At 39.7% G+C, this 24,402-nt stretch overlaps 1 protein-coding gene across 1 annotated transcript in view; it reads left to right on the top strand.

The window, feature by feature from the left end:
- The window catches only part of SGCG (sarcoglycan gamma), a 160,097-nt gene that overhangs the window by 51,985 nt on the left and 83,710 nt on the right, over positions 1-24,402 (top strand). Inside the window, exon 3 of the mRNA XM_081083028.1 lies at positions 9,491-9,592. Within this exon, the coding sequence (XP_080939154.1) occupies positions 9,491-9,592 (102 nt within the window). The remainder of the gene's footprint in view (positions 1-9,490; positions 9,593-24,402) is intronic.

Genomic DNA, 24,402 nt, shown 5'->3' with positions numbered 1-24,402 from the left:
GGTGTGGCCAGCCTGGTGCGGGGCCGAGGGCCGTTTCAGGCTGCCCATAGCCCCTTCAGGGTGGGACGGGGTCCCGCTGGGGTGGCTGGCCAGCCTGGGTGAGTGGCTGATGGCCATTTTCAGGCTGGCCATGCCCCCCGGCAACCCAAGCTGCTAGCCTCTCCTATTGGTCTGGAAGCAGGTACCTGGGATTTATTTATCTTCTATAATTGAAACTTTGTAGCCTTGAGTGGAGTCCAGGGCCGGCCAGTGCAGGCAGGAAGCTTGGCTTCCTCCATCACCAGGGGCAACCCAAGCCTCCTGCTCGCTCCAGCTCTGTGGCTGCCGCCATCTTAGTTGGGCTAATTTGCATACTTACTCCTGATTGGCTGGTGGGCGTGGCTTGTGGGTGTAGCGGAGTGGTGGAGTGATGGTTAATTTGCATATTTCTCTTTTATTACTGTAGATATTTTTTCATCCCTTCACTTTCAGTTTCTGTGTATCTTTTGTTTATGGCTATGATCCTCTCTCTCTTCTTTTCTTCTTCTTTTTAAAGCAGTCCCTTTAACATTTCTCATATTGCTCATTTGGTGTTAATGTACTCTTTTACCTTTTTTTCCTCTGGAAAGCTCTTTATTTAACCTTTTATTTTAAATGATAGCCTTACTGAATACAGAATTCTTGGATTTAGGCCCTTGCTTTTCATTACTTTGAGTACTTCATGTCACTCCCTTCTGGTCTGAAGTGTTTCTATTGAGAAGTCAGTTGACATTTTAATGGGAACTCCTTTGTAAGTATGTTTTTTTCTCCTGCTGCCTTTAAGATTCTTTGTCTTTAACATTTGCCATTTTGAATATGATGTGTCTAGGTTTGGGTCTCTTTGGGTTTCTCTTGATTGGGACTCTCTGTGCCTCCTGAACTTGTGTGACATTTTTCTTCACCAGGTTGGGGAAGCTTTCTATCTTTATTTCTTTAAGTAGGTTCTCTGTTCCTTGCTCACCCTCTTCCTCTTTTGTTTTTTCAGTCAAGTGGATATTGTTACTTTTCATGTTGTCCCGGAGCTCCTTTAAGCTATCTTCCTGCTTTTAAATTCTTTTTCCAATTTGCTGCTAAAATTGGGTATTTATTTCTATGTTGTCTTCCAAATCGCTGATTCTATCATTTGCTTCATCCAATCTACTTTTAATGCCTTCCAGTGTGTTCTTGATGTTAGATATATCATTCTTCATTTATGTCTGGATTTTGTTCATGATCTCTATGTCCTCTTTCATACTCTTGTAATTTGCAATAAATTCCTTAAGCACCTTTATAACCATTGCTTTGAAGTCTATGTCTGATAGGTTGCTTACCTCCATTTCATTTCTTTTTCTGGAGTTTCCTTCTTTTCCTTCATTTGGGGGATGTTTTTGGTATCCCCATTTTAGCTGTCTCTCTGTATTTTCTCCTATGTATTTGATAGAATTGTTATGCCCTGCCCTCCAATCTTTGTGGGATGGCCTTATGAAGAAAGTGTCTTGAGGAGTCCAGTGGTGCAGTTTCTTTGTTCACCTGAGCTGAATGTTCTAGGAATGCCCCTTCTGTGCATTATTTGGGCTCTCCTGTTGTAATTGGGACTGTTTCTATCAGGTCATAACAAGACACAACAGGACCAAACAAAAAATATCATGAAAATCAAGCTATTCAATGCAACAACAGGAAATACTGAGAAGGAAAAAAAAGAGAAAACAAAGCAAAGAAAAAAAATATAGAAAGAATACTAAAGACACACAATCAAATATTTAGAGGAGGAAATAAACAAGAATAAGATGGAAAAATGGCTATATGGGAACAGGAGGATGCTAAAAGAACTGGTATAGGAGAAAAAAGGAAAGGAAACAGAAAATAAGTGAAATAATAATAATTAATTTAAAACATAATGATAATGAATATAGGATATAGATAGAAAATGTAAGATTGAAATAATGAGACAAAAGAGAAAATCAAAATAAAATAAGGAAAATTAATCACAATAAGAATAGGCAAAAGTAGAATAGAATCAAAGGGATGAGAGAAATTAGAGATATGCAAAAAGAGAGAGAGAGAGAGAAGAAAGAAAAAATGGGGGAAAACAACCAACAAAAAACAAAACCAGTAATATCCATTCACACACACCCAGATCAAAAAACAAAACCTCACACACACACCCACTGAAAAACCTTCAGGTCTGCTATTTGTGGAGCTCCTTGGATTTTGCTCTGATGTTGAATGTGGTCTCTTAGTGTGTCTATTCTGGGCCCCCTGGAAGCTTCTCTGGTGCAGGTCAATATGAGTTACTGTCCCTTTCTGACCCAGGGCAACTTGAAGCCCTTAGTAGTCCAGTGGTTGGGGACTCCTTAGCCCAGAGGCTGGGTCTGCCTTGTGTCTCACACCTTGATTGTCCCTTTTATAAGCTGTATTCCTTTTCCCCATGATGCTGGGCTCTGTGGGGATATCCTGGTCTTGGCCAGGATGGTTTGATCAGACTTCTGTTGGGTGTGGTGCCAGTGGCTTGTGGGGGGAAGGGGCAGGCCCTTCCTCTCCTAATGCCTCAGCCCTGGCTTGCTGGTACCTCCTCTCTGTTACCTGCAGGGGCACAGATTTTTTGCCCTGGGGTGTTCCACCTTGTCTCAGGTCACTGTAGGTCAGGTCAGAAGCAGCTGTTTTTTTCAGTGGGAGAGAGGGGATTTCCCCTGTGTTCCATGTGGGCAGCGCTGATCTCCTTCCTGGACCTACTGTCCAGTGCCCTTTTTGCTCACCTGCACGAGTTCCTTCAAGTATTAGAGGGCCCTCCAGGTTTAATGTTAAGTGTGTCCTTCAGACCCCTCTAATATAGGCTGGCCCTGAGCTCCACTGTGTGGTCCTCCCCACTGGTCAGAAGAGCTTCCCAGGCTACAGGATGGCAGAGGGCTAGTGCTACTCTATCCAGGGACTTCAGCCCCAGGCTCCCACTACTGCACCCACTCTGCAGTCTCCACAGACAGTGCCTTTGAGGCTTCCTCTCTCAGTCCCAGGCCCTCCCGTCTCACCTACATATCTGCAGCCTCTTCAGTCTCCTCCGGTCCTCAGTTTAATAGTTCCAGGTCAAGCGAGGCTACATCTACCTCCTCTCCTTCTTGGAGGAAGGACTCTAGGGCGGTGGTGGCAGTGGTTGAGTACATGTCAGGGGCAAGAGCCCTGCAGGGTCAGTAGTGGTCGCCTGGTGGTGGCACAGTGTCCAGGCTGGGTTCCACTGGGTGTATGGGTTCAGGCTGGGTGTGTGCCAGGCGTGCAGAGGCCTCACAGGTGTCTGTTACAGGCATTTGCGTCTGGGTTGTGACCTCTGTGGCCACACGGGGACCAGGACAGGGTCTGTCCAGATGGTGGTGAGGCTTGGCACATAGCCACTGCTGCTCCTCGCAGCCTCCTCCCGAACAGGAGGAGTGTAAACCTTTCAAGGTGGCACACTCTCCAAGCTGGAGCTGTGACCAGGCAGTGGCTGTAGCAGTAGCAGAGGCTGTGTGCCCATAGTGAGGGGTCCCGTGGCTGTCAGCTGCAGATGCATAGGGTCCTGCTGCTGTTCCCTTAGGTTCATGGCCAGGTGTTGTCTGTGGCAGGCAGGCTCGGGCTCTCTCTGCTCCTGCTGCTGCTGTGAACTTAGGTGCGTGGACCTGGGGTTGTGTCCTTGGGGCACTCTCACATGGGTTCAGGCCCAACTGTGGCTAGTCTGGGTGGTGGCGAGGTTGGGCACCTACCCACTGCTGCTTCCTGCAGCCTCCTCCCAAGGAGGTCCTTGCAAACCCTTTCAGATGGCTGGCTTTCCAAGCCAGAGCCAGCGGGGAGTGCCTGTGGTGGCAGCAGGGGCTCTTTGGCCAGGGGAGCTTGCACCCTCCCCCTCCCCCCCTAAGACTTCTGCATGAAAGTACTGTCACACACACACACACACACACACACACACACACACAGACACACACTTGCCCTCTCACTCCCTCACTTACTCACACTGTCCCTCTCTCCAGTCCTGCCAGCTGCCATGTTCCGAAGTACAATTTGTCCATTTATTCACTTTTTTTTTGTTAAAATATATTTTATTGATTTCAGAGAGGAAGGGAAAGGGAGAGAGAGATAGAAACATCAAGGATGAGAGAGAATCATGGAAAGGCTGCCTCCTGCATGCCTCCCATTGAGATCAAATTGGAAACCCAGTCATGTGCCATCACCTGGAAATATACATTGACCTCCAGGTTCATAGGTCCATGATCAGCCACCGAGGCACGCCAACTCAGCAAATGTTTAACTTTTAAGGAATGAGGATGGTGTCAACCATAATTGAAAATAAGTTTTTAAAAAGAAACTCAGTAAATTTTTGGCAGTCAATATAAAAACCAAATTCCCTAATAAGCAATATGACACAATTTGATTGATAAAGAATTTTAGAGCTCAAAGAATGCCTCTCAATGAAAGTAAAAATTAGGCTGTGATTTGAAGAGAGAATGCCAGTACAAAGGAGTAAACAATATATAAGGGGCACAGGGCTGCCACGGACCAACCTGCCTGCACAAAAGTGCTGTGGCTGAAGGGTGCCATGCCCTGAGAGTGGAGAGAGGGCAGGACTGCAGAGTGCTGGAGATGACGGGGTGAAACTGGTGGGCTTCTCACATCCCAAGGTGAGAAAAGAAATGCCATTTATTCACTTTTTTAAAAAATATTTTTTTATTGATTTCAGAGAGGAGAAGGGAGAGGGTGAGAGAGAACCATCAATGATGAAAGAGAATTATTGATGGGCTGCCTCATGCACGCCCCCTACTGGAGATGGAGCCATCAACCCGGGCATGTGCCCTGACCAGGGATCGAACTGTTTGTTACCTCCTGGTTCATGGGTCCATACTCAACTACTAAACCACACCGGCCAGACAGCATTTATTCTCTTGAATCCAGAAATTAAGCAGTATGTCATCAGATTAGAATTTATAATCTTAATGTTAGACCCCCAGAGCAAGGACAATGGGCCAGGTATAGAAACTCACTAGAGAAGAAAACTCCAGATGCCTAGCAAGGGACAAAATTGGGAAAACAAGAACCTCACCCCCAGGGTAACCTTTTCTCCCCTAGCATATCACTGGTCATGCAGTTTAGACCCTCTGACCTTTTCCTCCCTAAAGATAACATCTAGGCCTCAGGTGTATTTCAGGTCCAGACCCAGAAAAGTGGCAAAACCAGACAAGTGATGCCGGGGCTGCCTCAGGACCAGCTTTTACCTCCCAAGTCACTCAACAGGTTTCCTTAGCCTTAGCTATCACGTACAAATTCCACTCAGCATACCACCTCCAATCTTAAGGGAAAGTAGAAAATGAACTATTCCCTAAAGAAGAATATAGGCAATCTATGTTAGGAGACTCATCTACATTGGAATCAGGTGTTGCCAATCACCCTGCTCAGGATTAGAGTAGCTCCCTGAATGGGGTTGGGTTTAGTCCCTATGAAGTAACAGATGGGTGACCCTTTCAGGCTGCTATAGGAATAGATGCATATGTAGATCATGATGTTAAAAATTAAGAATTATATGCAGCTTCTTTACCAGGTGTTCTAGTTATTGTCTTTCAGTATCTACAATATAAACTATTCTGACAATGCCACCCTCCCTTATAGTAATGGACATACTAAGTTGCCGGCTGCTTGGTTTCTGATATGTGGGGTAACTGTTTATTCATATAACCCTGCCAACAGCACCAGGAGGCCTTGTTTCTTAGGATGACTGGTAGAAGATAGAGACCTTTGGCTTGATTCCGTAACAATAATTACTAACAAATAGAGGAGGGAAATGTTAGGGCTATAGGGCAATAAGATCTTTAATGGCCATTTGTAAGCTTCCTGCCTTAGGAGAACAAGACCAGAAAAAATAACTTGGTGGACACTTGGAATCAGACCATATAAGAAATTGATACGGTCCTAAAGACACCTGATTGCACACATGCATTCCATCCACATTCCAAGTCTGCCCATTCAGCCCCCAAACCCACTGATGACAGACAATAAGAGCTTCCCACCAGTGACTGTATAAGGATGAAACTCCAGCTCCTGGGGGCAGCCATCATCAACCCAATGTCCCCTTGGTTCAGTGCTTAATGTCCCTTTCTTTAAATTAATTAAATTTTTCTTTATCCACTGTCTGAGATGACTATTTATTCTGCCCACGTACCACCATGATAACCTTTCATTTAAAAACTTCACTTTGGTTACCTCTAGGACAACGGTTCTCAACCTGTGGGTCACGACCCCTTTGAGGGTTGAACGATCCTTTCACAGGGGTCACCTAAGACCATCAGAAAACACATATGTAATTACATATTGTTTTGTGATTAATCACTATGCTTTAATTATGTTCAATTTATAACAATGAAATTGGGGGTCACCACAACCTGAGGAACTGTATTAAAAGGTAGCGGCATCAGGAAGGTTGAGAACCACTGCTCTAGGATATAAAATTCCTGATGGAATTGTTTGCTAAAAAGTGGCTTATTATCCTGGTTTGTATCGCTCAGCCTATCATCAATTACTAATGTTGTAGCTGGACCAGCCCTTGTAGTTCTTATGATTGCAAGATGCCCTTCAGTAATAACTCAGAAAACTCTGAAATGATACAGGTTTTGTTACTTAACTAGACCTGGAAATTCAACAGAACATCTGGGACCACGAAGCAAGGTTGAGAGCTCACAGGATCCTGAGATTCTGCTTTTATTGGGATGGAGGCTGGGGACCTAGGGTTTCACCTGGCCCACCCTTTATTGGTTAATTTAAAACATAGGAGCAGGAATTTAAAGCACAGGAAGAGGGAAAAAACCCACAAAAACAAGTAGCCCAAGTGGTCACTTATTGCAATTAACCAAGATCTCTAAAACAAGAGATGCAGTGGGGAAGGCAGCCTGGCTCCATGTGGCTTGTAGTGTTTATTGGAAATAGCTGTCTTTGAAGTGGACGCATGGGTAATCAAAGCTTAAGTCAGGCCCAGGCATTACAGTAAGCCCTTGATTTTGCTGACCTCAATTTAACAGAATTTCCAGTCCCTATGTCATATGTGAAAATTAACACCCTGTTAATTTTAAAATGCTTTTAACCCAAGATTTGCTTATAATCAAATTAACAGATTATTTGTAATTGTTAATTCACTGTTATTTTGAACAAATTTTAGTGAATAGGCTATATATTGGAAAAAACACTATAATAATTTTTCCAACATAAATATTACATATCTATAACTACTATAGTCTACATACTTAAATCCAAGAGTTACTGTTTCTAAACAGTGTCAGGCGAATGATTAGCACATGATCACATCACATCATGCCCAAAAATTGGTTCTGTAGTCACGTGGTGTGACTCTCTACAGCTGTTTGAACACCTGCTAGCAGATGTTCCCACATGCACCAAGCCATGCCCAAGCTATGTGCATTTAATTGTGGTGACTTGAATGCATGCTTTTACTAGACCTATTCAGTATAAATTTAAAGTTGCAGTAATACATTTAGAAAACTTTTCTGTGAAATTAAACTTTTTATACATAGTTAATTATAATTACACAAATATATTTACATATGTAAAAACAGGTAAACTAATTTTTCAATTTTTTAACATACCCATTCAGAAAATCTGGTTTACTCTATAATGGACTTTTAGCTTTAATAGACACCCCCTCAACTGAATTAGTCCATTATGTCAAGGTTTTACTGTACAGGAAAAGATAAAAGCAACAATTGTCAGGGCTTATACAACTTATCCACACATGATGGATCTCATAATATTTCTAATGTTGATTTAATTTTGTAAACCATGCTTTGCAAATGCATGGTTGGATCCTGTGAGAGACTGTTATCAACTTTTGAGACTTTGAGCCCTTTCTTCAAACTAACTGCACACTGAATCACACCTGTAAGAGAGACTCCAGAGGGCTCCCTTGCCTGTGGTGGGGGTTGGCCCAAGCCCCGCAGCATGAGGTGCTTCCATCAAGCACAGTGGGAAACCACTGCTCCCAAACCTAACTTTGGGAAGAGGACCATAAAGGTGGTCCTCAGATAGAGCACCATGCAGATTATGTAATCACACATTGAATTTGGTTCTTGTGAATGGGGCTTGTCAACCAGAGAAGTCTATGGCATCAGTTTAGAGTAACATATCTCTGTCCTAGAAATCAATCACCTGTTACTGTATAAAATGTCTTCGTTTCATTCTTTTGGCTTTTCTGCTGCCCCCCAACTTTAAATCCATGTCTATTTTGGGGGGAAAGAGGGAAAATAAAGATTCAATGAGTTTAATTTAGGTGCTTCTGAGATATTCTAAAGGAGAGGACAGATTGGTAACCATATATTTGGGTATGGAGCTCAGAAGAGAGATGCTAGTGGAAGCCAAGTGTGTGGCCAGAGAGAGAATACCAGGAAAGGGCCTAGGATTGAGCCTGAGAAAGTCAGCTGTCAAGGCTGGGTAGAGGGGGATGAATGTGTAATAAGGGGGAAAGTGTTTCCTGAAGTAGGAGAAAAGCTAGGAGAGCACGGGATGGTGGACATCAAATGAGGATAGTATTTCAAGGAGAAATAGATACAGTATTGAATGCTGTTGAGAATGCAAAGGAAAGGAAGTTTTCAAATTTCCACAAGATTTAGTAGCATGATGGTGGCATGTTATTTCCAGAATTAAGTTTTCTATTCTTTTTTTTTAAAATATATTTTATTGATTTTTTACAGAGAGGAAGGGAGAGGGATAGAGAGTTAGAAACATCGATGAGAGAGAAACATCAATCAGCTGCCTCCTGCACACCCCACTGGGGATGTGCCCGCAACTAAGGTACATGCCCTTGACCGGAATCGAACCCGGGACCCTTCAATCCGCAGGCCGACGCTCCATCCACTGAGCCAAACCAGTCAGGACAAGTTTTCTATTCTTTCTGATAGTTACTTTAACACTGAAAACTCCTGAAGAGCAGACACCTTGAATAGATCTCCACATCCTCCTTTATTGCTTTTTTAGTTAAGAAATGCCCAATAAATATTGGCTATTTTGTGAACTTAATGATACACTTGAAACCTTCATTCAAAAAGTATTTGTCTTGGGGTGTGCTGGTGATAGAATTGTTCTATATCCTGATTGTGTTGCGGTTACATGTGTTAAAACTCCTAGAACTGTACACCTCAAAAGAGTCCATTTTATTGCATCAAAATTTAAAACATTTTAAAATAGTAGTGATATAATTATTTTTCTTACATGATGGTGATCTTTTGGGTATTTATGGTAAAGATATTCTTAAACTCTTATATGTAGTTCCTAAGTGGGCCTTTGTATTTATACAAGACAATAAAATACTGTATATTGAATAAAAATAACTAAAGTTTTAAATAAAGTATTAGAGAGAAATACAGAAAAGTGCTGATAGGAAATTCAAGAAAATGCATATGTAATTTAAGCTGATACTAAAAGAAAGGAAAAAGAAAACCATAACAAAATCTCTATTGTTTCATCTTTTTAACAGACAGGAATGGGTCACTTGCGTGTTACAAAAGATGGGCTTCGCCTGGAAGGGGAATCAGAATTTTTATTTCCTTTGTATGCCAAAGAAATACACTCCAGAGTGGTAAGACAATGATGAAACATTTAAATCATTTGTGTTTTATGAAAAACAAATAATGGTTAAGCACAGAAATTTCTGAGGAGAAATAAAAAGGAGACATATGTACTACTATCTGTAATACTTTAAACAATAAATTAAAAATAAAATAAAATGTATACATGTACACACATTCATGATAAACTCTTTATAAATGGATTTGCTCTAAGGCTGTGGAGCTTATTTCTAATACTAGAGGCCCCAAGCACGAATTCATGCACCAGTGGGATCCCTCGGTCTGGCCTGTGGGATCGGGCCAAAACCAGCTCTCTGACATCCCCCAAGGGGTCCTGGATTGCAAGAGGGCACAGGCCAGGCCCAGGGACCCCACTGGTGCAAAATCGGGGCTGGGGAGGGATGCTGGAGGTTGGCCAGCCAGGGAGGGACCATGAGAGGGCTCCAGGGCATGTCCGGCCAGACTCAGTCAGTCCTGATTGGCCAGACCCCAGCAGCAACCTAACCTACCAATTGGAGCGTCTGCCCCCTGGTGGTCAGTGCACATCATAGTGAGCAGTTGAGCAGCCTTAGCATTTCATTAGCATATTACACTTTGATTGGTTGAACAAACGACTGAACACTTAGCATATTAGGCTGTTATTATATAGGACTAGGGGCCCGGTGCACAAAATTTGGGCACTGGGTGGGGGTGGGGGGGAGAGTGTCCCTCAGCCCAGCCTGCCCCCTCTCACATACTGGGAGCCCTCAGGCGTTGACCCCCATCACCCTCCGATCGCCTGATTGGCCCCTTGCCCAGGCCTGACGCCTCTGCCAGAGGTGTCAGGCTTGGACAGGGGACCCCATCACCCCCCGATCACTGGCTCTGGCCCCTGCCCAGGCCTGAGGCCTCTGACCCAGGAATCATGCCTGGGCAGGGGACTCCCATCTCCCTCTGATCGCTTGCTCCACCCCCCGCCCAAGCTTGACGCCTCTGACCGAGGCTTCAGGCCTGGGCAAGGGGACCATCATATCCCCCCAATCCCCAGCTCCGCCCCCCACCCAGGCCTGATGCCTCGGCCAGAGGAGTTGACCCTCATCACCCTCCGATCACCAATCACCAGATCGGCCCCTTGACCAGGCCTGAGGCCTCCGGCAGTGGTGTCAGGCCTGGGCAGGGGACCCCCAGCTCCCCGCGGTTGCAGGCTCCGCCCCTGCCCAGGCCTAACGCCTCTGGCCTAGGCGTCCGGCCCGGGCAGCGGGGACCCGCAGTGGCAGCGGGGGGTGCCGCGATCGTGGGCTTCGCTTTAGGCCCAGGCAAGGGACCCCTAGCTCCTGGGACTGCCAGCTTCGACTGTGCCCAGCTCCCATCGCTGGCTCCACCCCTACTTCCTGCTATCACTGGCCAGGGCGGCAAAGGCGCCTGATTCTCCCATCATGGCTGGGGGGCAGGGCAAAGGCGGCCCCAGGGCTGCTTTTGCCCTGCCCCCCAGTTCTTAGCTCCCCCCTGGGTTTCAGATCACTGTCAGTGGCAGGAGGCTTCTTCCTGCTTTCCCTTTCACCTCCCTGCATTGTGCCTACATATGCAAATTAGCCGCCATCTTGTTGGCAGTTAACTGCCAATCTTAGTTGGCAGTTAACTGCCAATCTTACTTGGAAGTTAACTGCCAATCTTAGTTGGAAGTTAATTTGCATATAGCCCTGATTAGCCAATGAAAAAGGTATCACCGTACGCCAATTACCATTTTTCTCTTTTATTAGTGTAGATTACATTCTAAAAAGACTCCATTTTATGCACTTCAAAACTGAATTAGGTGGTCTCAGTCATTTAAACCATAATAAAGTAAAGTTGGTAATGAAAAACTTTATCAAAAACAATCTAAATTTCTTTCTATTAGTGCAACTAATTTAAATACACTTCTTTCAAGGCATTTAAGATTTATCTGAGAAGAATAGAAAGAAATTAGTATCATAGTGGTATGCTCTATAGTAATTATACTAATTATACTGATTGTGATCCTGTAGGATTCTTCATTAAGAGATTAAACATCACTATTAAATAATTGTGTGACTTTAAAAGTAAATCTGCCTCAGTATTATCTTCATTTACTTCTATGAATTTTATAACAAGTAGAGCCAAGCACAAAATATAGTCAAACAATTTTTGTACTACTTTACCTTATGTGATACTATGGACTTTGTAGCAGAGTTAACATTTTGCTAGATTACTGATTAGGTGATATTAGCTAAATAAAATGTTAAAACTTTGTCCAACTATAACGTATAAATTGTAAGTCATTTTTCTCCCATCTGTCTAGATATGAAAAAATATGTCAGTATCTCCTACATGCAGGGTCTGTACCAACTATTCCAGAGCAATTAGAAAGAAAACAAAAAGTCAACAACTGAGAAACACTTGGTCTTGTAAAAGAGATAAAGCACTCCTAAACTACACATCAGAGCAATCACCAAGCTCTACTACCACTGCAAAATGATATGGTGTAAAACTTACACAGAAATAGTGACTGCAAAGGAGAGATCCTAGAGAGCACAGGACACATAAGTAGTTATTAGGCACTACTAGAAATATCTCAGTTGACAGTAGGAGCAGGCAAATGACCTATAATATGAACCTGATTCTGAGAGCTTATTCAGATAGTACACTTCCATCAATCTTAATGGTATTTCAGTGTAAAACAGCCCTGTTATATAGAAACATGGGAATTAATGCAAGCTTTTATAAAAAGGAAAATCAGATGTGAACAAAAATTTACATATTAAAAAATAGAGAATAAAAAATTTACATATTAGAATTTAGACTTCTTTTCCTTCAGAGTTATGTTGGCTGATCCCCTACCATATTTTTAAAAGCTAAAGCTAGTAGAATAACCTGGTGACTAAAAGCAGGTGATTAGATCATAGCAAATTTAATATTCTGGAATTAATAATACTTTTAGTTATATCTTTTTTTTTTTCCAGCTGTGACTCCAGACAGGATCCAAAGAGGAGTTTTACCATCTCTTCTCTGGGTTTTATGGAGACTTAGTTTACCCTTCTGTGTTAGCACTGAATTTTTAGTTATATCTTATTAGACTCTTTCATCTACAGTATACTTTTAAAAAACCAAGGAGTAAAATTATGTAAATTGTTTTAGATAATCACATATTAAAGTGATATGTCAATCATTACACAAAACTACACAAACATTTAGAATATTATGGACAAAGTATTTTGTATCTAATATGACTTTCAATAATAGGATTAACTGAATAAAATGATGTCTTGTGATTTTCATGTTCATTGATATATTAGTTAAGTTTCCTTTTCAAAGATGAGTGTAGGACGTAATTTTTCATAAACTTGGGGATTATAATTTAAACCCATCCACCCTGCTTGTTAGCCCAAACACATAGCAATTATATCTGATAAAACAAAAGGTTGTATTTAAAAATATGTAATATGGTCATACATTAAATGAAACAAGCACACAGAGGTAAAACGATTGTCTCTGAAGTTCACAACCCTAAAAGGGGGTAAGAATAGCTTACAGGCAAAGCCCACAAAAGTAGCATCAACGTGACAGAGACCTCAATTAAATCCATTGCATGAGACAGCAATGAAAGGCAGAAAATATTTGCAACTACTGCCCAACCTTGAATAAAGCTGCATATCTGTGGGGAGGAAATCACAGAGATGCCAAACCAGGACCTGAACATCACTGAGGACATGAGTCCTGAGCCACCATTATAAAACTGAGAGACCCTGGAGTTTGAATAGAAACAATGCTAAATCCTTTTGACAGGCCGGGTAAGTGCAGAACTTAAAATAATCCACATAGGGAGCTTGAGACTAAATCTTCAAACCACATTAGGTAAACTTATCAAATAAAACACTATAAAAAAGAATAATTTTCAACTAAGTAAAAATAATCAATCTGAAAATGATTGTGAAAGCAAAATCAAGAATCTCAAGGAAGTAAATCTGTTTTTGAGTAGCTTTCATTAAAAGAACAAATTATAAAATCAGAGCAGGTGATATAGGGCAGAAATAACAGAGAATAGATTTACCTTCTCTCATTAACCAACTAAAAACCTTGAAAAATGTATAAAATAATGATTTTTGCTGTAAAATGTCAATATGTTGAAATCTTAACATCCAATAGATACAATAACCAAAATGAGACACAGAGAAACAAGACTGAATAAAATTAAGAGTATCAGTGAACTGATGGACAATGTGAACGGGTCTTATATATTTGTAATTGGAATCCTTGAAGGATGGTAGAGGGAAGAAAGGACAAATATTGGGGTGGAGTGTGATTCTTTTTCTCCAAGTGTGATGAAAACTTTAAACCACAGATCAAACATGCTTAATGAAACACAAACAAAGGAAACGAAGAAAACTACATCAAGACACATCATAAATAAATTGCTTAAAATTAAAGATAAAGATAAATCTTCAAAGCAGCCAGAGGAAAAGGACAATTGTATATTAAAAAGAAAAGAAAAGAAATTAAAGGAAAAGAAAAGAAGAAGAAAGGGAAATAACAGACTTCTAGTCAGGAATAATTCAAACCAGAAGACAGTGAAGCACCTACTTTAAAGTACAAAAACAAAGCCAACCCAACCTAGCAAAAATATCTTTAAAAAACAAAGCCAAAATAAAATCTTTTCAGACTTTCTAAAGCTGAATGATGTTATTTTAGCAGACTGACACTACAGGAAGTATTAAGGAAAGTACTTTATGCAAAAGGGAATATATTAGATGGAAATATCAATCTTCACAAAGGAATAAAAAATATCAGAAATGGTAAATATGTGGGTAAACAAAAATAATACTTTTCATTATTTTTTTAATTAAATTTATTAGAGTGACATTGGTCAACATGAACATATATATTTCAGGTGTGGGTTTCCAATGTACTATGTGCCCACCACTTAAAGTCAAATCTTATCTTGTCACAATATATTAGGACTCTCTTTTCCCCTCACCACCTTCCCTATGGCAACCTCAACTCTGCTGTTTGTGTTCACAAGTTTCAGTTTTATATCCCACAAATTAGTGAAATCATACGGTTCTTAGCTTTTTCTGACTGACTTATTTCACTTAGCATAATATTCTCAGGGTCTATCCATGTTGTTGCAAATGGTGCTATTTCATTCTTTCTTTGGCTGAGTAGTATTCCATTGTGTATAAGTACCACGTCTTCTTTATCCAGTCCTTTATCTCAGGTCACTTTGATTGTCTTGGCCACCATGAATAATGATGCAATGAACATAGCGGTGAATATATCTTTGAGAATGCGTGATTTTGAGTTTTTTGGGTATATACCAAGGAGAGGTTTTACTGAGTTGTATGGTCGCTCTATTCTCTACTTTTTGAGGAATCACCAGACTGTTTTCCATAGTGGCTGTACCAGTCTACATTCTCACCAGCAGTGAATGAGGGTCCCTGTTTTCCACAACCTCTCCAACACTGGTTATTGCTTGTCTTGTTGATAATGGCCACTCTAACAGTTGTGAGGTGGTATCTCATTGTAGTTTTGATTTGCATTTCCCTAATTGCTAGTGAGGATGACCATATCTATTGGCTGTTTGTATGTCTTCTTCGGAGAGGTGTATTTTCAGGTCCAGTATAAAAATATATCAATAAAATATAATTTTATTGATTTCAGAGAGGAAGAGATAGATAGAAATATCAATGATGAGAGAGAATTATTGATTGGCTGCCTCTTGCATGCTCCATACTGGGGATCAAGCCTCCAACTGAGGCATGTACCCTGACAGGGAATCGAACCGTAACCATCTGGTTCATAGGTCAATGCTCAACCACTGAGCCATGCCGGCCGGGCTTCTCTGCCCACTTTTTGATTGGGTTGTTTGTTTGGTGAATTTTATGAGTTCCTATAGAATACTCATAAAATTAATATTTTGGAAATTAAGCCTTTGTCAGAGCTACTGTTTGCAAATATCATTTCCTGTCTGGTTGGCTGCCCCTGTTTTGCTGTCAGTTTCTTTTGCTGTGCAGAAGCTTTTTAATTGGATATAGTCCCATTCATTTAGTTTTGCCTTTACTTCTTTTGCCTTTGGAGTAAAGTTCATAAAATGTTTTCTATGACTAAGGTCCATAAGTTTGGTACCTATTTTGCTTCTATGTTACTTGTTGTTTTGGATCTTAAATTTAGTACTTTGATTCATTTTGAATTAATTTTTGTACAGGGGGTCAAACTATAATCCAATTTTATTGGTTTGCATGTGGGTTTCCAATTTTCCGAGAACCACTTATTAGAGACTATTTTTACTTCATTGTGTGTTTCTTGCTCCATTGTTGAAAATTATCTGTCCTTATACATGTGGTTTTATAGCTGAACTCTCCATTCTGTTCTACTGATATGTGCATCTGTTTATCTGTCAATACCATGCTGTTTTGATTATTGTAGCTCTGCAGCATAATTTGAAATCAGGGAGCATGATACCTCCAACTTCGTTATTTTTTCTCAAAATTGCTTTGGCTATTTGGCTATTTTATGGTTCCATACAAATCTGATGATTGCTTGTTCTATTTCTTTAAAAAAATGACATTGGCATTTCATGGGGGTTGCATTCAATCTGTATATTGCTTTGGATATTATTGATATTTTAAGTATGTTGATTCTTCCAATCCATGAACATAGGATATTTTTTTCATTTTGCTGTGCCTTTTTCTTTTTTTCCCTTTTAATCTTTATTGTTGAAAGTATTACACAAGTTCTCCTTTTCCTCTGATTAGCCTCTTCCAGCCCTCTCCTGTCCTACCTCCTCCCCCAGGCCCTCACCACCCCATTGCCTGTATCCACAGGTTATGCATATATGCATACAAGTTCATTGATTGATCTCTTCCCACTCACCCTTCCCTACCTTTCCTCTGAGGTTCAACAGTCTGTTCATGCTTCTATGACTCTGGGTCTATTTTTGATCATCAGTTTATTTGATTCATCAGATTCCACACATGAGTGAGATCATGTGAATATAGGGGTGCATAAATTCTTTCTGATGAATGTTTCAAGTTTCTCAGGATATATTCCTAGAAGTAGGATTACTGGGTCAAATGGTAGTTCCATTTTTAATTTCTTGAGGAAACTCCATACTGTTTTCCAAAGTGACTGCACCAGTCTGCATTCCCACCAGCAGTGTACTAGGGTTCCTTTTTTTCCACAACCTTGCTAACATTTGTTGGTTGATTTATTGATGATAGCCATTCTGACAGGTGTGAGGTAAATCTCATTGTCATTTTGATTTGCATCTCTTGGATGATTAATGACTTTGAGCATTTTTTTATATGTCTCTTGGCCTTCTGTATGCCCACTGCGGAGAAATGTCTGTTTAGGTCCTTTGCCCATTTTTAAATTGGATTGTTCATCTTCCTTTTGTAAAATTGTATGAACTCCCTATATATTTTGAAGATTAACCACTTATCAGATATGTCATTGGCAAATATGATCTCCCATGTGGGGGTGGGTGTCTCTTGTTATTTTGATGATGGTTTCCTTTGCTGTGCAGAAGCTTTTAATTTTCATGTAGTCCTATTAGTTTATTTTCCCCTTGATTTCTAGTGTCCTAGGACAGTGGTCGGCAAACTGCGGCTGGGCAAACTGCGGCTGGGCAAACTGCGGCTCGCGAGCCACATGCAGCTCTTTGGCCCCTTGAGTGTGGCTCTTCCACAAAATACTGGCTCTTCCACAAAATACCAACTTCTGCACATGGGCCACGACGTTTCAATCACACTGTATGTGCGCGCCTGCAAGTGGTATTTTGTGGAAGAGCCACACTCAAGGGGCCAAAGAGCCGCATGTGGCTCGCGAGCCGTGGTTTGCCGACCACGGTCTTAGGAGAAGTATCAGTAACATACAGCTATGAGAGATGTCTGAGATTATGGTGCCTATGGTTTCTTCTAGGACTTTTATGGTTTCACATCTTACATTTAAGTTTTTTATCCATTTTGAGTATATTATTGTGTATGGTGTAAGTTGGTGGTCTAGTTTCATTTTTTGCATTTACCTGTCCAATTTTCCCAATATCATTTATTGAAGAGACTGTCTCTGCTCCAATGTATACTCTTGCCTCTTTTGCCAAATATTAATTGAGCATAGGGGTTTGGATTGATTTCTGGGTTCTCTGTTCTGTTCCATTGATCTATATGCCTGTCTTTGTGCCAGTACCAGGCTGTTCTGAGTACAGTGGCTTTGTAGTATTACTTGGTATCTGGCATTGTGATTCCTCCAACTTTGCTCTTCTTTCTCAAGATTGCTGTAGCCATTTGGGGTCTTTTTGGTTCCATATAAATTTTTGGAGTGTTTGTCCTAGGTCTGTTGGTATTTTAATAGGGATTGCATTGAATCTATAGATTGCTTTGGGTTGTATGGACATTTTAATGATGTTGATTCTACCGATCCAGGAGCATGGTATATTCTTCCACTTGTTTATATCTTCCTCTATCTCTTTTTTCTTTTTTAATACACTGAGGCCACATTTATGTTGATAAATGTGTTCAGTATTTTTTTTTATTTTTTATTGATTTCAGAGTGGAAGAGAGAGGGAGAGAAAGAGATGGAAACATCAATAATGAGAGAGAATCACTGATCAGTTGCCTCCTGCACGGCCCCTACTGGAGATTGAGCCTGCAACCTGGGCATGTGCCCGTGACCAGAATTGAACCTGGGACCCTTCAGTCTGCAGGCTGACACTCTATCCACTGAGCCAAACCAGCTAGAGCTATCTCTTTTTTCAATGTCCTGTAGTTTTCAGAGTATGGGTCTTTTACCTCCTTGGTTACATTTATTCCTAAGTATCTTAATTATTTTGTTGAAATGGTAAATGGGATTTTTTTGTTTTTGTTTTTGTTTCTCTTTCTGAGAGTTCACTGTTGGTGTATAAAATCTATGCATTTTGGGTCTTCATTTTATATCTGGCTACATTTCTGAATTCATTTATTAAATCTAGTAGTTTTTCTATGGAGTCTTTAGGCTTTTCTATGCACCATATCATGCCATCTGTGAATAATGACAGTTTTACTTCCTCCTTTCCAATTTGGATTGCTTTTATTTCTTCTTCTTGTCTGATCACTATGGCCAGGACTTCCAGAACTATGTTAAACAAGAGTAGTAAAAAAGGGCATCCCTGTCTTGTTCCTGTTCTTAGGGTGAACGGTTTTAGTTTTTGCCCATTGAGTTTGATGTTGGCTATAGGTTCGTCATATATGGCCTTTATTATGTTGAGATATGTTCCCTCTATTCCCACTTTACTGAAGAATTCTTATCAAAAAAGAGTGTTGGATTTTGTCTAATGCTTTTTCTGCATTGACTGATATATCATGTGATTTTTGTCTTGCAATCTTGTTATATGCTATATCATATTTATTGATTTGTGAATATTGTACCAGCCTTGCATCTCTGGAATAAATCCCACTTGGTCATGATATACAATCTTTTTAATGTATTGCTGGATCTGGTTTGCTAAAATTTTGATGAACATCTATGTTCATCAGAGATATTGGCCTGTAGTTCTCTTTCTTTGTAGTGTCTTTTTCTGGTTTTGGAATTAGGGTGATGGTGGCCTCATAGAAATAGTTTGGAAGTATTCCTTCTTCTTGAATTTTTTGGAATAGTTTGAGGAGTAGAGGTGATAGTTCTTCTTTGAATATTGGGTAAAACTCCTCTGTGAATCCATCTGGACCAGGGCTTTTGTTTGCTGGAAGTTTTTTTTGTTTTTTTTTACTGCTTCAATTTCATCAGATTTATCGGCCTATTCAGGTTTTCTGATTCTTCCTGATAGAGTTTTGGAAGGTTGTATTTTTCTAGGAATATGTCCATTTCATCCAGATTGTCCTGTTTGTTGGAATAAAATCGTTCATAGTATTTTATTACAATCCTTTCTATTTCTGTGGGGTCAGTTATTACCTCACCTTTTTTATTTCTGATTTTGTTTATTTGAGTCCTCTCTTTTTGTTTCCTGGTGAGCCTGGTTAGAGGTCTATCAATCTTGTTTATCCTTTCAAAGAACCAGCTCTTGGTTTTATTGTTCTTCTGTATTGTTGTTTTGTTTGTTTTTTTGGTCTCTATGTCATTTACTTCCCCTTGATATTTATTATTTTCTTCCTTCTACTTGTTCTGGGTTTTTCTCTTTCAGATTATTTAAGTTGTAGTGTTAGATAACTTATTACCAGTTTTTCTTTTTTTTTTGTTTTTTGGTTTTTTATGTAGGCCTGTAGTGCTATGAACTTCCCTCTCAAGACTGCTTTCACTGTGACCCATAGGTTTTGTATTGTTGTGTGTTCATTTTCAGTTGTTTCCAGGATGTTTTTTATTTCTTCTTTGATCTCTTTGGTAACCTACTCATTGTTTAATAGCATCCTATTGAGCCTCCATGTACTTGATTGTTTTTTTAGGATTTTTACTGTAGATGATTTCTAATTTCATGCCATTGTGGTATGAGAAGATGCTTGATATTTCAATCTTCTTGAATTTGTAGAGACTTAGCTTGTGTCCTAACATGTAGTCTATTTTTGAAAATGTCTTATATTTATTTGAGAAGAATGTATATTCTGTAGCTTTGGAGTGGAATATTCTGAAAATGCCAATTAGTTCCATCTGTTCTAGAGTGTCATTTACGATTGCTGTTTCCTTGTTGATTTTTTTTGTCTAGTTGATGATTTATCCAGTGATATCAGTGGGGTATTGAAGTCCCCTACTGTGATTGTATTGCTGTCGATCACTCCTTTGATATTCTCCAGAAGTTTTTTTATATATTTAGATGCTCCTGTATTGGGTGTATATATGTTTACAGAGTTATAGCCTCCTGTTTTATTGATCTCTGTAATATTATGAAGTAGCCTTCTTTATATCTTGTTAAGGCCTTCACTTTGAGCTCTATTTTGTCAAATATAAGTATTGCTATCATAGCTTTTTTTTTTTTTCATTTCCATTTGCCTGAAAAAAGTTTTTCCTTCCCTTCACTTTCAGTCTGTGTGATTCCTTTGTTCTGAGGTGGGTCTCTTGTATACAACATACATATGGGTCATGTTTTCTTATCCATTCAGGTACCCTATGAAGCTCCAAGCGATCCACACGTCCTCAGCTTGTGTCTGTTTCCACAGGCCCTCTGCTTGTCTCTGTTTCCACAAGCCTTGGTGCAAGCAGGCAGAGCCAATCTGCCCTCTTTGTTTGTCTGCCAACTGTCAGTCTTAATCACTCAAACTTCTCTTTCTGACAGGGCTTTAGGTGGGGTTGGTGCTGTTTTGCTTTCAGAGAATAAGATGGGTATTTTTTCCTGACTCAGAGATATTCCTCCATGAGTGGCCCAATATATTACTCTAGCCTTGGTTGGTCAGAGATCTTATATGGAGACCAATGGGATTGGCTGGCAACTTGGAGTTTTTTTTATCAGTTTGGTTCCCAGAATAGCAGGGCATACTGGCCCCTCTTCCAATCCAGTCACTGAGGGCTCCTTGGGACTATTCAGGCCCATAACCTTGGCCTCTGCTTTTGTTTCCTCTGTAAAGCTCAAGCTGTAGGAGTGGCAGGCTCTGTTACCTGCCTTGAGGCTACCGGGAGGGGCTAGCTCTTCTGGGGAGAAATGGCCACTTAGGTTTAGAAGCTTAAAAATGTCCCAGTGCAGGACTCCTGGCCATGTCTCCCTGCCTTGCTTACCTCCCCAGCCTCTCCTCCGACACCTCAAGTCTGCGCCAAAGCCTCGGGTGAGTTTTGCAATGGAAAAGTCATGTGTTCTGGTTTTAGAGGATAAAAGCAAGGACAAAACTACTATGAAACTGCACTGTGCTGCTTGGGGCACCTTTCACCTTTCATGGTGCAGCCTTTTGCAGCTGTGGTGTTGGGTCCAGATTCCCTGGCAGTCAGCAGTCCTGTGACCTTTTCCTTTTCACAGTTGGATGTTATGCCTGTCACCAATGGACATAGCTTTGGTACAACGCAGCTTCCTCCTTATCTTCTCGGCCTGCTAGCTGGTTGCCTGTCTCAAACCCATGTCCCCATTCCTACCAGTCTCCAGGCATCCTCTGCCCTTTATTGTTGTAAATTGTCTCTTCACCTGTGTCTAATTTGTTAATTCTGGGTGGATGTTCTCTGATTTAGTTGTATTTCCAGTCTGGCTTCAGGATGAGATGCACAACATGTCTACCTACTGTTGACCAAAAAGCCTTACTGAAAACATAAACTGTCAATTAATATATATAAGATATTTTATATGCTGTATTCTTACAATAAAGTAAGCTAGAAAAAATTATAAGGAAAAAAAAGACACGTTTACAGTGTTTATTGAAAAAAATCCACATATAATTGACCCTCACAGTTCATACCCATGTTGTTGAAGGATCAACTGTGTTAATAATAGACAAAGTAGGTTTCAGAGCAAGAGATAAATATCGCAGAGATACTGAGGGTCATTTCAAATGACATAGGAATAAATTCATCAACATTTATGTAGCTAAATATTTATATATCTAATATTTGAGCTTCAAAATACCTGAAGCAAAAGCTGATAGAACTGCAAGAAAAAATTATTGAAATTTATAGTCATAGATTTCAACATGCCTCTGCCAATAACTGATATAACAAACCCACAGAAAATCAACAAAGATATAGGAGATTTGAACAAACTATCGACCTATTTGATATAACTAATATTTACATAGCACTCCTACCAGCAGCTGAATACAAGTTATTTTCAAATGCACAAGGAATATTTATTAATGTTATTTTTTGGATTATAAAACAAATCTAAATAAATATATAAGTATTGAAATCATACAATATATGTTATCTGACCATAATTAATTTTAATAAGACAATAGTAACACAAAAATATCTGAATATTTCCCAAATATTTGGAAATTAAATAAAACATTTATACATAACACATGGGTCAGAAAAGAAATCAAGTAGAAATTAAAGAGTATTTTTAACTAATTAAAAATTAAAAAAATAATATATTAAATTTGGGAGTATGTAGTTAAAGCTGCGTTTAGAAGAAAACTTATAGTACTAAGTGCCTATATTAAAAAAAAGAACATTAATGACTTCTGCATATGCCTTGAGAAGCTAGAAAAAAAAGAACAAATTAAACCAAACATAAGAGAATAAATAAAAGGATAAAAAGCAGAACTTTTAAAAAAGAAAACAAAAGCAATAGAGAAACCAATGAAACTAAAAACCAAAAGGTCATTCAAAATTAATCAACCTCTAACTAGATTAATCCTTAAAAAGAGAGTACAGAAATGGCTAATGTCAAAAATTGTAGAGGGGACACCACCAATGATCCTCTAGACCAGTGATGGTGAACCTTTTGAGCTCAGCGTGTCAGCATTTTGAAAAACCCTAACTTAACTCTGGTGCCGTGTCACATATAGAAATTTTTTGATATTTGCAACCATAGTAAAACAAAGATTTATATTTTTGATATTTATTTTATATATTTAAATGCCATTTAACAAAGAAAAATCAACCAAAAAAAATGAGTTTGCGTGTCACCTCTGACACGTGTGTCATAGGTTCGCCATCACTGCTCTAGACATTCACAGAATGGTAAGGTGATAATTTGAATAACTGTATGACAACAAATAAATTTTTTCCACAGACTATTTGGCAGACTTTCTAACATACAAATACTATCTCAATGACTAACTAAGCCTCTGCCATTCTCATATTAGGTTCCAATTTGAAGTACTTGTTTAATTATATCTATATATGAAGTGACCAAAGAGGATTATTGAGAACTCTTATGTCTGTTGTGATCTACATTTGGGCCTTACCAATACATTCTTAAATTTTTAATGGTCTTTTATGCATCTCTCTCATAGCTCCTTATCTAAATCACACACTCTGGAGAAAAGATATTATGTTCTATGGCTCTTTTATCTACCTCCTAAATCTAAATATAATGTTGAATGATACATTGTTTTTGCCTAATAAATACAATCAGAATTCAATTCAGATGAATGGCAAAATTAAATATTTACTTTCTACCTTTCTATCATTCTACAAATGGCATAGAATTTGTCTACAGGATATCGCTAGCTAATTATGAAAACTGAAAAACTCATTCACAATCTCTAGATCTCAGCTTCCTCACCGATAAAATGGAATTGCCCCACATTTCACAATAAACATTGCAGTTTTTTAAAAAATGGTCCTTTTGATTATTTGAATGGGCTTATAAAATGTAGATTAAAGTGCAAATGCAATTCAACATAAGAGCTTTTGTTAAGTAATAGAGGGAATATTTATATCATTTTGTTGTTAATATTGTTCCAGAGCAATTTCTGCTTTAAATTCTAACAGAAAATGTAGCTAGTAGTGGTATAAATTAATTAGAACTTGTATTCTCACATACCTAAAAGCTAGAAGTGGCAACTCAGACAACAGTTCACACGCACCATTGTTGACGCCATCCTCTGGTCACTAGGTATCTGCTAGGCTATATTCAAGGCATGTGACCAAGGAAATGTGCCAATGCATGCATCCTTTTCATCAGAAAAGCAAAATCCTGCCTAAAACCCCCAGCCCACTCTCAGCAAATTTTGGCTTATATCTCATTGACCAAAATTGTGTCACTTGGGTGCCCATAGCTACAAGACAGGCTGAGAAAGCAATTAGCTTTTCCAACATCTGCAGTGGAAGGCAGAAAAATAAAAGGGTTTGAGAGTGCCCAGTGGATCAGACAGCCCTAGTGGTTCCCAGATAGCTTATTTTGTCTAGGCACAGGAGTAGACCTCACAGCTCCTCCCATTCTAGGGGAATGGTAGAAAACAGCATGGAAGTCAGCATCTAAAGATTTGGTTCTGTTGTAGAACTG

The sequence above is a fragment of the Myotis nattereri genome (assembly GCF_964212035.1).
Source record: "Myotis nattereri genome assembly, chromosome: 2".
Taxonomy (NCBI): Eukaryota; Metazoa; Chordata; class Mammalia; order Chiroptera; family Vespertilionidae; genus Myotis; species Myotis nattereri.
The sequence above is the reverse complement of the archived record's forward strand: the minus strand, read 5'-3'. Positions and strand labels throughout refer to the sequence as shown.